The sequence below is a fragment of the Xiphias gladius genome, chromosome 23 (assembly GCF_016859285.1).
Source record: "Xiphias gladius isolate SHS-SW01 ecotype Sanya breed wild chromosome 23, ASM1685928v1, whole genome shotgun sequence".
Lineage (NCBI taxonomy): Eukaryota > Metazoa > Chordata > Actinopteri > Istiophoriformes > Xiphiidae > Xiphias > Xiphias gladius.
Genome location: NC_053422.1, coordinates 13,402,145 through 13,416,764, shown reverse-complemented (window position 1 = coordinate 13,416,764; position 14,620 = coordinate 13,402,145). Strand labels below are relative to the sequence as shown.

General features: G+C 42.1%; 1 protein-coding gene across 2 annotated transcripts; it reads right to left on the bottom strand.

Moving 5' to 3' along the window:
• Positions 1–1,838: 1,838 nt before the first annotated feature.
• On the bottom strand, positions 1,839–11,390 carry scyl1 (SCY1-like, kinase-like 1). Of its 2 annotated transcripts, none has more exons than XM_040120287.1 (18): positions 10,930–11,390; positions 10,123–10,263; positions 8,834–8,956; positions 8,514–8,740; positions 8,174–8,264; positions 7,334–7,489; positions 6,807–6,965; positions 6,443–6,550; positions 5,966–6,079; positions 5,699–5,854; positions 5,392–5,580; positions 4,721–4,796; positions 4,324–4,521; positions 4,017–4,165; positions 3,795–3,884; positions 3,305–3,625; positions 2,747–2,825; positions 1,839–2,450 (listed from the first exon to the last, which is right to left on the bottom strand). In XM_040120287.1, the coding sequence occupies exons 1-18, from the start codon at positions 11,035–11,037 to the stop codon at positions 2,326–2,328; spliced, it is 2,610 nt and encodes an 869-aa protein (XP_039976221.1). In that variant the 5' UTR covers positions 11,038–11,390; the 3' UTR covers positions 1,839–2,325. The 2 variants fall into 2 exon arrangements, with proteins under 2 accessions (XP_039976221.1, XP_039976222.1); XM_040120288.1 differs by having other exon boundaries at positions 3,810–3,884.
• Positions 11,391–14,620: the final 3,230 nt, after the last annotated feature.

Here is a 14,620-nt window from a genome sequence, read left to right as displayed (position 1 = left end):
GTGGTCAGGTTTCAGCATTTTATTGATTTAGTATTGGTTTTAAGTGGCCCCCCCCATAAGTCACGACAGTGTGACAGCGAGCCAGCACGAACAACACCGGGACCCTGAAACTGGAGCAGCTAGACGGAACCACCGTCCTTTTTCCTACTGTGACGTGTCAAAGTATCTTCCGCGAAAAGTCCCAGTGACCTTAAAGAAACACTGAACCAATTTCCATCAACCCGCACCTTCAAAAATGTATTTTACTACAGTGTGTGTGTGTGTGTGTGTGTGTGTGTATATATAACAAAGTATGAGCCAGCCCTGGCTGTTTCTACAACAGACTACAGATAAGCTACATGGTGCTCATGTTGTCTGTTCACATTACCAGTTTTTACATTACTGCTTTAAAAGGGAATAAGAGATTGCTTTTACCTCATTTATGCCAAATCTATATCAACCATGTATTTACAGTGAGTCTGAATGAGTAAATTGTCATTGTAAGTCCTTCACGCCCTCTGCTAACCATCACCTGTACTGGAGTGATTCTATTTCCTACTAGTATTTTTTCTCTCTTTTTTTTTGTGTAGCAGATGCAGCATTGTTCTCTGTTCTGGGCTGACACCAATCAGTAAATTTATCTTCCTCTTTTGGTTTCTAAAACCTGCCAGGATTGGGTTTGCCTCAACTTGCTCCCCCATTGAAGGGCTCTGTACATTTGACAAGCCCGGGTCATGCTTTACGTGTGATTTTAAAACATGGTTACGCTGAAGTTAGATGAGGACCTACAGTAAAACATGGACACTCTTAAACAAGAAGCTTGAGTTTATGTTTGTTATTTTTATTTAACAATAGCTCACATGCTACACGATTTGGATTCTCTGTAAAACAATGCATCCAGTCAAAGCAATGCAGCATAGTTCCTTACCTGACCTGACCTGACCTGACCATACCATCCCATCCCTGGACATTGGCTCCAATGGCGATGGCTGTTGATTGTGTTTGCTGGCTTATCTATACAGCATTCTGTATTGTAAGTGACACCAACCCTAACAACATCATATCCAACACAAACAACAGATATGGGGTCACACTGAAAGGTTTAATGGAAACACAGAATCTGCTGGTTTGAGACATTTCAGGTCCCCTTCTGAAATTTTCGGCTGAAATTTGGGGTTTCTTGGATGTGATCCCACAGTGTAGATACGCAATTAAATAAAGGCACAAATAAAAGAGTAAAAAGAGGCTTCTCCTTTACCCAGACCACACCCAATATTGACTAAAGTTACTGCTGGGTAAATCTTAACATCCTCAGGTTTTAGTGAGATCTGTAGGATTATACAGGTACAAGTATGTGACAAGACTTTCAGAGGACTTCAAAATAAAACTCCTTTGATTTCATAAACCCTCCACCAGAGCACTACACCTCACGGGAGACATAGGAAAAGGCATGTAAACACCCATTGTTCTATTTAACAATGTGTTTCCATGCCCCAAGTTACTCCATTATGTGTCTGCAGTGCATTTCTCATTTACAGATCTGAAACCAGTCAAATGACTGATCTCTCAGGCCAGCTCAGTACAGTAAAATACAGTGTTGTTTGTGCAAACTAAACTCAGCACATTTGTAGTTTGTTGACATGGAGCCTTTTGTTAGGCCACACAAATACGCAAGTGCATGCATGGATTGATTTAAAGTCTTAAACCTGTAATTAAATGAAAGCTGAACTAAAACATTCATATCCACTGTGTGTGTGTGTGTGTGTGTGTGTGTGTGTGTGTGTGGACTGAAAAACATTCAGTATAATAATACATTGGATTCTGAAATTCTGTTATATATATATATATTTCTAAGTTTTTTTTTTTTTAAAAAGGTGTTATTCGTTTATGTCGTTGTAAGACAAGATGCACCATTTATATACATTTACTTTACAACTGCAACTTTAAGAGTTATGAAAAAAACAAAACAGTAGGACATTTTGTTAAATCGCTTCTGCTGGAAGGAGTGCTGCTCTGTGCTGCTGCTTCATGTCTCTCTGGGTTTTGTTTTCCTTTGTTTTATCTCTTCCATCCACAACATTGCATTTATAAAGCACTGAATTGTTGCTTTTCCACCCATCTGTCGGTTCCTTAAAGGCAGAGAGTCATCTGTTCAGCAGAAGTATTTCCTCTGCTCAACCAACAAACCTCCATTCTAGCAACTTTTCACAGTATTCACTGCTAACACTTCTTTCTGGTCCTTTACTTGTGGAATGTCGAGCCTCCGTCCACTGCTCTGGGATCAGTGACTGCGGTCCATGTCCCTCCCTCTACATCCTCACCCTCATCTCTTTCTTTCCTCCCTCATCAGTCCAGCTTGCGTGCGCCCAGTTTGAGAGGACCTTTAGCAGCTTTGCGCTCTGCCCGTTTCGCCTCCAGCTCTTTCCTCCTGTCCTCACGTTTCTTCTTGGACAGCTCCGCCTTGCTGAGACCTGGGGAGCAATAAAGACAGGCGCTTCAATGCACAGACGTACAGCTAGTTATTGGTCATCTAACGAGAATACTTGAGCATCAGGGTGAATACAGAGGTTCAAATGAAGAGGTAAAAATAGCCCAGTTATCTGACAAATACCAGTGAATTTACATAGCAAAACTCATACACAGAAGGTTGGCTTTTCGTTAAATGCCAGAGTAAGTGTATATGCGACATGCTTCATCTGTTTGCAGCTCATTATGGAGGAATTCAAGGGTCTCGTTTCTGACGAGGGAGGCCAGCCGACAGACTTACCCTGGCTTCCTTCCACTGACTCCCAGCTCTCCTCAGTTCCCCAGTCTCCTGTTGCCTCTGCACCCCAGCCATCTCCAGCCTGACAAGGAGAGAACGCTCAACTGGAATCCTTGTGCTTTCAAGAAATTCCTGGCTCTATTTATTTTTATCATTTCATGTTCATGTTTTCTTGACCTAGATGTCAACTTCTCATCAAGAGAATGCAGGATTTTCACTTCATTTAGAGGAGAGGGTTATTTTTTAATCCTCTGCCATCCTTCTACCTCCATGTTGTAAATGTGATGGTAATCTAATGTTTACAGTCATATCCATTTGATCACACTTTTCTGCACAGCAACAACAGCTTACTATGCAGACTGGAACACTTTAAACCTGTAAGACAGATCAATAAGGATGCAGCATTTTTATCTCTATGAATAGAAGGTTTTTGGGGAAATTTTGTGTTTCATCACTTTCAGGATTCACAATTTCTCACACACTATTTATTTCAAATGTAGTCAACACTAATTTAATCTGTCTATCTCACTCTTCTGTCTTTTTGCCTCCCTCTGTCCTTACCGTGGTGGCAGCAGTGCTGGCTGTGTTTCTCTGGGACACCGAGGCGAACAGGTCGTTCTGGCCGGCTCCCTTCAATGTGCCGCTGGTGTCCCAGTTGTACTCGCTGGCTAACCGTACCCCTTCGGGCAGGGGGAGCGTCTTGTCGGCCAAGGTTGTGTCCGTCTCCTCGTCCCCCCAATCGTTGCCCCAGCCCTCCTCGCCTGCAGAGCTCTGACCCTGGCCTTCCTTCTCGTTGGACCAGCTGTCATCGGCGTCCCAGCCTGAGCTGCTCCAGTCAGAGCTCTGCTTTTTCGCTGTCATGGAAGAGGACGATCGGCCCACCTAGAAATTGGAGAGATGATAAAAGACTGAAATGAAGACTGATAGACAATTAATAAAAAAGCTAAAATTTTAACCAGAGAGAGAACACTAAATACAAAGTTCTTGGACTCCATAAAGTTCCTACAGACAGGTGGGTATATTTTGTAATGGATCCAAATTAGGCTCGTACTCCTCTGTCACTGGCCTTCTTTTTGGATGATGCCATTCCTGACCAGTCACTGTTCCAGTCCTCCGGCTCTGTGTGAGCTTTCTCTGGATCCTTTGAGGCAAAGAGGTAACAATTTATGAGATTTGAAATTACAATTATGTAACGAAATAATCTCACATACACGTATGCATCTAAATAATAATTAGTAATTTTCTCTTTCAGGGAAAAGTGGTGAAATCCTACCTCCAAACTTCCCCAGTCCTCCTCGTCATCCCAGCGGTCTGCTATTGGCTCATCATCATTGTCAGTTCCTTCAAGAGTCTGTGATTGGTTGGCGCGACTAGTGGCGGCATGGTGACTCAGGGAGTCCTGTGGAGTTTTATCTTCAGAACCTGAAATATAGCGAAAAAGTTTCAAATAGCGTATCTAGGACTTTGTCGCTCCTGGTTAAATATTACCTGGATTAGCATTGGAGACCAAAATAATGACACAATGAGTGAAAACATCCTTTTCTCCATGAATTCTCTTGGACCAAATTTGATAACTCTACCAGGTGCAGGTTCTGCGCTGGTGGCACTAGTAGGGCTTGTGGTGTTGGTGGGCCCGCCGCCCTCAGCTGCTGCACCCCCTTCTGTCCCTGGAGCATTGCGGATCAGCTTAGAAGTTATCGAGGACATGCCGGTTACGGCCCAGCCGGCCCAGCTGGAAGAAGCACCTGCAGCTTGTGCACATGACGCTACATCCTTCTCTGCAGGACAGACAAGAGAATTTCAAGCTTTTTGTCCTACTATTTCAGAAATATATCTGACAGAAATTTCAGTTATATTTAAACTTGAGTCATTCACAGAAGCATTTGTTTTCTTTTCCACAGAAAGTGAGCATGGTAACCTGTAATCATTGGTTTCCTTGCCGGACGAGACATGAAAGTGGTGCAACATTTTACATACCTATATCAGCCAGCTTGTTGGGGTCTTCTGACACAGTCTCCAGCTTGGAAAGGAAACTCTTGATGGCTTTGAATGCCTGACAGACAGAAAGAAAATAGAGCACATCACAAGCCAGCTAAATGCTAGAGCTCATCACTGAATTTGACACTTCTGTCCTCCCTGTCTCATCTGAGAATTTGAGACAGGGAACCTGAGATTGCTGGGTTTTAAAATAAACCGTCAAAGTTTGAGACCAGGCATCGCTGCGATCCCCTATTCTGCTACAGTATGTGATTCCAGCACCTACGGCTTGTCTCACTGCAAGAAAAATCAATAGAGATAGGCCTCGGATTCTTAACAGAACCAAAAACGTTTTCCTTCTCGACCGGTCTTTTTCTGCAACTCAAAGCAGACAGAGACGCAGATGTGTCTCATGCAGTGTTAATGCATTGCTTTACTACTGGGGGGAATACATGACAGAACTCACCACATTACTGCTTTTACCACCACTTTGCTCTTGTATGTTCTTCAGCATTTGTAGTTAACCATTAGCTTGAATCCAAAATAATATTTCTTTACTATTTAATAAGAGCCACAGACTAAAAAGGAATGAGGCATTTTTTCTGCTGATGAATAACAATATAAGTACCCTTGATATTGTTACATTCAATATTGTGTAATGTTATGTATACCTGGTCCCTGACACTCTTATCGGGGTCAACAGTAATGGCACAGAGGGTGGGGAGGATGCGGGCAGCGCTCTCCGTTACGCTGTAGTAGTTGTGTGTGGCGGCGAAGCCCAGCACACCAGCGGAGCGCGAAGCTGGGAAGGGATCTTTAGTGGCTCGTGAGAAGGCAGAAATCAGAACACGCTGTCGAGTCTGTGGAGACAGGAATAACCAAATTCTGCCATTTGGACAGATTCCTCGCTGAATTTTGGTTTCAGTGTTTTTTGCATTAAATGACATAAGTTTGCATAACGGTGTGGGTGTGCTTTACCCCGGCGTTGAGGTAAGAGGCGATCTTGCCCAGGCAGACAGTGGTGTTGCACCGGATCGGGCCTTGTTCGTCTCTGGCCTGCAGCCGGGCAAAGTGACGCATGAGCTCCTGGTTCAGATTGGTCTCATTCAGTTTGGGAGCCAGCAGCAACATCGACTGGACAGGGAGAGGAAGAATAACAGGAGATAAGTGGCAGGCTGACAACATCCAATACACAAGTAATACGTAAAAACACCTCCTGGTTTGTGGGTGTGTTGTGCAAACTACCTTAACAGTCTGTTCTCTGATGGCGGGGTTGGTATCTGTGAAGCCGTGAACAACGTGAGGAAAAATCTGGGAGTTGACTGCTGCCTCATTTAGATATTGAATGAACTGCTCCATCTGAGACACAGAGACACAGACAGAAACAAGGAACAATGTTAGAGCGAATCAATGTTTTCATCCTTTAACACAGGCTTATAAACTTATACAGAATTTCCTGCTTGTCTATTTTATTCTGTGCTACTTTTTAGTGATGTTTTTCTTTCTTGGCTATAAAACAGATGAGCGGCAAATTTTAAATGGGAAACCTTAGGAAACTAAAACTCAAATAACATATAAAGTAATTCCTTTGATAACATTCACCTAATTTTGCCTCAAAGCAAAGTTTCTGGGACATACAGTATCTAAACCACACAATATTAAAAAGATTGGAAACACACACACACACATATCTTTCTCTCTCTCTCTGTAGTAAATACACACCTGCTGCAGCAGTCGTATCCTCATGGCTCGGTCTGTGGAGGAAAACATCTTCACAATGACAGGGATGATCTTCTGTTGGTATTCTTCGGCGGAAAGGAACTTCCCTACCTGGCACACAGACAGAGGGAGATGAGATCGGAGAGATTCAAAAGAGTGGGTAAAGGTGTAACTTCCACATGGAGCTTGAAATGAAGTGTGCCCTGAGATAGTAATACTTGTATAACCACATATCACTTTGGCTTAGTTTGGACAGTGGTTTTCTTAATGTTTCACTCTGGAAATGATCTGACTGGCCTGGAGATTCTCTGGTATACTGTTTGATATTCTTAGGGTGTGAAAGTTGCCCAGCGAGGTCCAGCTTTACCTTGAAGAGCGGTGTGAGGACAACAGCGCCCGCGTTGCCAAACTCAAAAGCAGTGAGCAGCTGGGGCAGGACCTTGTGTTTACAGAAGTCTTCGGGGAAGGAGTCCAGATTTTCACTCAGATCCTGGAAGAACTGCTGCTTCTCGGCGGGCTCCTTGATCTAGACAGGGCCAGGGTTATTTTAGGGAAATACTTTGAATTCTACTGTTATTATATCATCTATTGTACACTATAATTATTTTTTATGCTGTAACATTAAGACTTTAATTTTCACAGTTTCAAAAACATTTCTAAGAAACATATTAATCGAATAAATGCTAGGGTTGTAGTATAGTATAGTTTCCAGTGCTGTGACGCAGCAACGTTTGGCGCTTGCTTCACTAAATTAAACCATGTACATCCAGATTAGTTTCACAAGAACTTGACAAGTTTCTGTCTTATTATTTAATACTTAAGGCTGTGACTATACTAGTGGGTATTGACTGTAGCTCTAAGGTGGTAGGTGTATCTTTATTCAAGTCTGTGGACCTGTATCTCCTCCAGGAAAAGGTTGCTCTCCACAAAGCTGTTGCTGAGGAATCCCCCAGGGGCTCTACAGTTCTGGAGAAACCGGGCTGGGTTGGGCCGCGCCCGGGGGTTGGCCCCCACCAGCTCACAGTAATGAGGGACCAGGGCCTTGGGGATCTGTGACCGCAAAGGGGACAAGAGAGAGAACGCAACTCTGAACAACACATCTCTAGGTTTCGAAAAAATCTTGAAATTACGCAAAAAGTTTTTATTTTTTTAAAAGGTGGTGCATCAATAAAAGTAAAATGTGACATAGTTCTATGGGAAGAGACTTTGTGAATAAATCATGACGTGCATGAAGAATGTGACTTAAACTCGCACTGGAGAGATGAGAAATACCGGCAGACGACAACAGATCTGTGTGGAGCGATGATGAGATTCTAACGTTCTTCAAATTAATTAATACATGAAATAAACAGAAAGGCCACATTTCCATTGTCTTTTCTACATTTTTTCCATCATTTGAGATTAAACTGGCCCTCTTTTAATTACATCATCTTTTTGTGCCCCTTTCTTCTGCAATGGTTTAATGATAAGTGCCTGGAAAAACAGCGTCACGAGTTGTCTATTTCAATGAACCAACTCCGAATATTTCAGTAACAGCAGTGGATGGAAACATGCATTAATTTGCATTTAAATGAATTTGCTACATTTGGATGGAAATCCACTTACTGAAAAGGACAATTATTATTATTATTATTCAATACCTATGACAACAACCCGTAAAATCTTTAGAATATGGTATCAATTACAATAGTTACAATAGTTCAGTAATTACACAAAGGAACTGAGGTGATGTACCTTTCCCAGTGAACGCAGGGAGGAAGTGCGAGGTAGTGGCCCATTGAACACTTCCCAGATCAGGCAGCCTAGCCGCCACACCTCCCCTGCCCTGCAACAAACATGTAAACATTAAAAACACAAAAGTTACTAAGAACACTAGACAGTGACCAGGGTCAGGTTTAACATAATCTTGTCAATATTTAACTCAGGTATCTTTACATGGCTCTAATATAAACCTCTTCTGTCATTTTCTGCACTTCCTCCAAATATTCTTATTGATACTCCCTTTTTCTTCCTGTGTAACATATTATGTTATGACTGGCCCCTCTCAATTCGTGTTTTTACAACCCTTGCTTACCATTTATCTCCATTGCTGCTGGACGTCTCTGGTGGGTCATACTTTTCCATATCTGGGTAAACTGCCTTCGGGGTGGGGAGTGAAACCCCGCTTGGGTCGCCCTGCTCAGGGGCCACATGGTCAAGGGCCCCTAGCTTCCACTCTCCAGCTCGATCCACAAAAACAGCCGATACACCCAAATTGTTATGGAGCAGGTGGCAGTCATTGACCAGGAAACTCAGAGCTTTCTGTGGGAGGAGGCAAACAGCAGTGGTAGAGCAAACGGCTAAACAGCGAGAGAGGGCTTGAAGAGGATAGTGACAGAGATGTCCTGTCCTTACCACTATCTGGTGCAGTCCCCAGGAGATCTCCAGTTCCCCGGCACCACCCTTCTCTGCCTGGGCCTTCAGGTGGACTGCCAGGGGTGTCACCTGCTCAGTAACCAGGTACAGGCTTTTCTCTGTCTGAAACAGCCACAAGCAAGATTAACTATTATTTCATGGCTATTTTATTGCACCAGCCTCACTACTAGATGGATGAATGAAAGGATTAAAAAGTAATATCACAATAACTTACAAAAAAAAACAAAAAACAAAAAAACAACTGTATATGTGTGTGTGTGTGTGTGTGTGTGTGTGTGTATATATATATATATATATATATATATATACACACACAGTTGTTTTTTAAGTGTGTGTGTATGTGTGTGTGTGTGTGTGTGTGTGTGTGTAACATGTTAATATCTTTATGTTTGTGATATCATGGTGATACATGGTAATATTACATTAGTAGACACAGTAACTCAATACACAGCAAAGTAGCCTTTTGATATTGATTTTTGAACTAATACTGGTTTAATAATCAATTTAGACAATATAACAATGTTTCATTAAACAATAAACAATACTGTTTCATCAGCATAGGTTTCCATTTAAAGGCTATAAAAGTAATAAATTATTACCCAGGCCTTCTCAGCTACAGCAAGTGAAAGACAACACAGCCATGTACAAACAGTAACACATAAAAAGGCTTTATTGCAGGAATCATACTAAGTTAAGGAGTTGGGCAACTTCCCAGATGCTGCTCAGTTTCAGGCAATGTGATGAGTGGTAAGCATCGTCAGAATTATGAATATGCACAAACACAGACAAGGAGGGAAGACAATTAATACGCAGGCAGGCTCTATTTCAAACTCATTCTTTTGGCAAATCATATTACAGATGCACCGATGTCAAGTGCATTATAGTAATCTAATAATCTGATTTAATATATGATCTAATTAAACTCTTGTTGAGCACAAAAAAACAAACAAAAACAGTGTAAGAATTTGTTTACATTATGTAGTACACTACTCACTACAATTCTACAAATATTCAAGGCCTACAGTGGCCTATTCAGACTCACCTCTATCTGAACGTAAACATGCAGAGAAGAGCAGATGATGGAGATGAGACACAACTAGTTGTATAATAGCTACATGACAAAGCTACTCACTCTTCTGCAACATGTCACTAAGAAGGCTTGATGACAATTTCCCTTTAAGCATTTTAGACAATGGCAGTGTGTGTACAAGTAATGACAGCGGATGCAAATTAACACAAAAAAACCCCAAAAACAAACACACACATACCTCTAATCCATCCACATAGGCCAGGATGTTGGGGTGACGCAGGGTCTTCATGCGCTTGAAGGCAGCCTTGGCCAGCTGGGTCTGCTGCTCTGTACCCTGTGCTACCTCGTACACAAACACAGACACCGGCTCTCCACTGGTCTGAGGAGACAGGTTGGGGTGAAATGAATAACCCACATACATGACATGGCGTATTTTAAATATTCATGCTTTCTAATCGAATCAGACATGAGCCGAAAACTCAGATACAGCACTCTGATAACACCACATCATATTTAAAGGAGTTGATTCAGGATGATGACAACAGGAAGCTGCTGCTTGGCTGTCATTGTTTGGCCCCGCAGTGATGAGGATGACTCTGCCGGCCTATAGATTCAGCTTCTCGGCGATAATAATCAGGGCAGTGGGCTGTGCGAGGCGCTGTCAGCGATGGGACACGACCCCTTTGTTCATGTGAGGAAGAATGAGCCTGAACGCGACTGAAATAAGAGTCGTTAACTCCGCTAAAGTCGGGTGACGTGGCGAGAAATACGTGTCTGTCTCCGGGAGTAAACAAAGCCTGAGCTAACTTCGTTACCGAAAAACAGATCACACACAGAGCGACTGCAACATTGGAATCGACAGTGACAAAAAAAAAAAAAAAAATTAGCCAGACAGACGAGGCAAATATAGGGATATCTAACAAGTCTCCACACCGGTAAAACACCAGACGTCGTGTCTAAAGGCTAGCTGACAGACAGGCCTCTACAACGAGAAGAGCTAACGCTAACCGCTAGCGGCGGATCGGCAGCGGTCTTCCTCTTTTACCTTTCGCTTCCCCCGATGTAGAGTCCATATTCCAGACTTTTCTTGGGTGTCTGGAAGAATTTCATAGGCAAAGTCTTTGACAGGATCCCTGGCAAAAAAGGACCACATCTCCTCTTTCCTCCACACCTCATCAAACACACACGGCGACCAAAGAACTAAACAGACTGCTGGAGGAGGCTAGCTAGTAAATGGCACGGATGTGAAATGGCTCCGTGGGAACTTTGTTTCTGCCTTTTAGTTCCACCGTAGGTTGGTGTCAGTAAACCTATTCAAATTCATTTTTCAATAATAAAGTGGTATGCTTAGTAAGAGCTGAAATCCTCTCAGTGTCTAGTTGAAGTCACAATCTGAAGTTCTGCCCCAGCCATTTTTGGTGAAAGCTCACGTTAGGAATCCGATTTTTCCTTGTAGCAAAGGACAAGAGTATTCCTGAACACAGTAAATTGTCCACCACATGGAAGCTAAAGCAATATCGAGATCATTTAGAAATGATGGATTATGCGATGATTGGCCCCCAGGTACCACCTGGATTCTCAATATGGTCATGAGGGCAACAGGCCCAAAAGGACCCTAATTGATTGGGTGTCAGCTTGTTTTTTCCTTTGGACTATACACCACTAAAGAATAATATAAACTCAAATGATCTGGGCCTAAAGGCAGTTCCTACATTATCACCTAAATGTAAATGCTAAATTTTTGTTTGACCAAATTACCACCAACAGGGGTCAACTGGAGCCCAGAGATCTTAGTTTTGCCCCGGCGCCCTTTAGTGGGTTTATCCAGTCCTGCTGGGAACAGATGCCTCCCCCACTGTACCCAAATCATAAGGGTGGTCATTATGATCCCCTTTGTTAAATCGCCTTCTAACTAAGTATGTTATCTTCAGTGGGACTTTTCACAAAAGCGCTTTGACGCTCCCAACAAGAAATGTTACCTAAAGTCAGACTCAAATGATGGCCCAGCTGCATCCCCACGGCGGTCTGTGAGAGCTGGAGACCGTAACACGACAACCAGAAGAAAGTAAGAGGCAGAGACAAAGTAGAGGACGGTCAACAGGAACGTGGAAGTCATTATTGAAGGGTATTTGCATAGAAGGGTTCTCTAAACATGGGAGAACAGGGCAAAGGGGTGGTGCTAAATGATTGAAATGAATAAAACTAAACTTAACCTCATTAAACTATTCTTTTACAGAACAGTACGCAAACAAAGGAGCTTAAAAGTCACCTAAATGCATGAATAGATATATATATATATATAGGGGACTTCATCTGACCTACGTCTTAAGACCTGACCTTACATATAGGGCAAACGGATTCATTATTCCGCTAAATAGCATGACAGGACCAGAAATGACCCCACCAGTGATCAGTATTGTCTGCTGTATATTTGGGAATGTATCAACAAACTACTCCAAGCTTCAGCTGGGGCTCGTGTTTCCTTCATAAGACATACATGCATGCTCAGCCGCAGGGTTTTTGGGCCCCGGTGATGTGAATTTTGGGGACATATTTTCCCCTTGCCCCGTAGGTCTTTTTGTTCATAACAGGCAGCCAACTACAACTGATTATTTTCACGGGTGAAGCAAAAGCCACATCAGACTGCGCCAGATGGTTCCAGACGGACATGTAGAGGCTAAACTGCTCAGGCCGTGACCCGGAGGCGCACGTCGGACACATTGAGAACGCCGGCAGTGTTTCACTTCAGGATTTTGTTGAACTTGCAGTGAGCAATCTTAATAAATTCAACAGATATGACAGACCTGTGGGAGTTCAAGAGTCCCTGTGTTCAGTACTTATCTCCACGGTCCAATGTTAAGATGATCACTTTTTAGGTTTGTGTGTTCTTGTGATATATTTATTTAAATTCCATGCATTTTAACTGCTGTTCAGTTTAATATGTTAATACAGTATATTAATATATAGTAGTAATTTCAGATGTTAAGATACAAGATAACATGTCAAATATGACTTTGTTCGGTAAGTGAAGGCTGTTGGCACACCAAGACACTGCTATGGAAATAAGTTCCCCTTTAGGGGTTTTTGTATTTCAGCTTAAAACATCTTGTTTGCATCTCACACCATGTACTGTTTGACTTTTACAAACACAGATGGGTTACAAAGGACATTCTTACCTGTCTAAATGCAGTTGTATTGAAGCTGATCTGGTGTCTTGACCTTTTTTTATTCCTTTCATATGTCACCCACTTGTACATAATGTTCTGCAAAATTTGCTTATTTAAAATACACCACTGTACTGGACATTATTGGCTCCTATCCTCTCTAAACAGGTTCCTTTAAAACTCATGTTAGCAAATTTGACAGAAAAAAAAAGAAAAAACCCACACAATGCAATTCAATACATTTTTAATGGTCATACTGGTCAAAGACAATCAGAAAATATATATTACATACAAATATACAAAATAAATGTACAGTAAGTTTTTCAAAACCTTTTATTTCTGGTGATATAATTAAATATCTAATGTGACCCATACCCACTTCATGGCAGAAAATTGACAGAGGGGTCACCTAAGTGCAAAATAATTCATTTGTGTTAAAATAGACACTTGCAACTTCACACAATAATTACACTGTACAGTCCAGTCAGCCATGTAGTCTACAGGCATTTGTCTCCCAACAGTATCTCCAGGTTCTTTTAGTCTAAAGGCAAGAAGAAACATTCGAGACCTTTGTAAATGAAATTTTAAGTCATCTTCTACAGCTTTAAAAAAAAATAAAATAAATTTGTGCTGAGGCCTGCAGACAGTATCTTTGATACCACCTCGTCTTCAATTCCCTGCTCTTCATATGAATTACCATTCTCTCAATATTTTGCTTTATGACAATGCATTTGCCATTATGTGACAATCATAAGTAAATCAGTATTTACCAAATGCCATACCTCTTTGCCTCCAGAGGAAAAGGAATTCTCACATTTGAAAGATGAAACTGAATCGAAGTAAAAAGGAGTTTTATTAACCATTTGCACATTACAAAACTGTTGTACAAGTTTCCACCCAGACAGCACACCAAAGAAGCAAGACACCGCAGGGAATTGAACCCTGTCCCGACAACGTTGGGAGTGCCACCACCGGAGTCTTTTGCTTTTTTGTAGTTGCTGCAATAAAGGGCAAAAGCAAAACCTGGAGGAACAAAACCAATAGTTTGTTCCTCCAGGAAAAGAAAACCCCTAAACACCTGGCTGCTATATTATCCTGTCACCACATGGGGATTTCTCTTGGTCACGAGGCTGAAACTAGAAGAAAAAGACAACTGGTTTCCCCAATCCCCAGCATTCCCCACAGCAACACTGCATTGGTATATGACTTATTCCACGATATCCTTTATCCAAATTAACAAAGCCACGATACCAGCATCCCTGGTGATACTCAAAAGCCATGTCCCCTTTGAAATTCGGCAGGAATCGGAGGTCAAACAATCTGTGATGGCTTTCTTGCCATGTTTACAGCTGTAATGGAAAGAAGACAGACAATTTAAGCCTGCCCCCCCACCCACCCAAAAAAAACAAACCCCACACTGAATTCCCAATACTCATCCAATGACAAATTATGTCAATATGGTTCTTGTTTAACGCGAATGGCATAGCAGCATTTACCACAGCTATTCTTCCTCGGTGATGTTCGATTCTTCAAAGAAATTAAGATTGTACCCTAGAGGCTTGCTGTACCAAG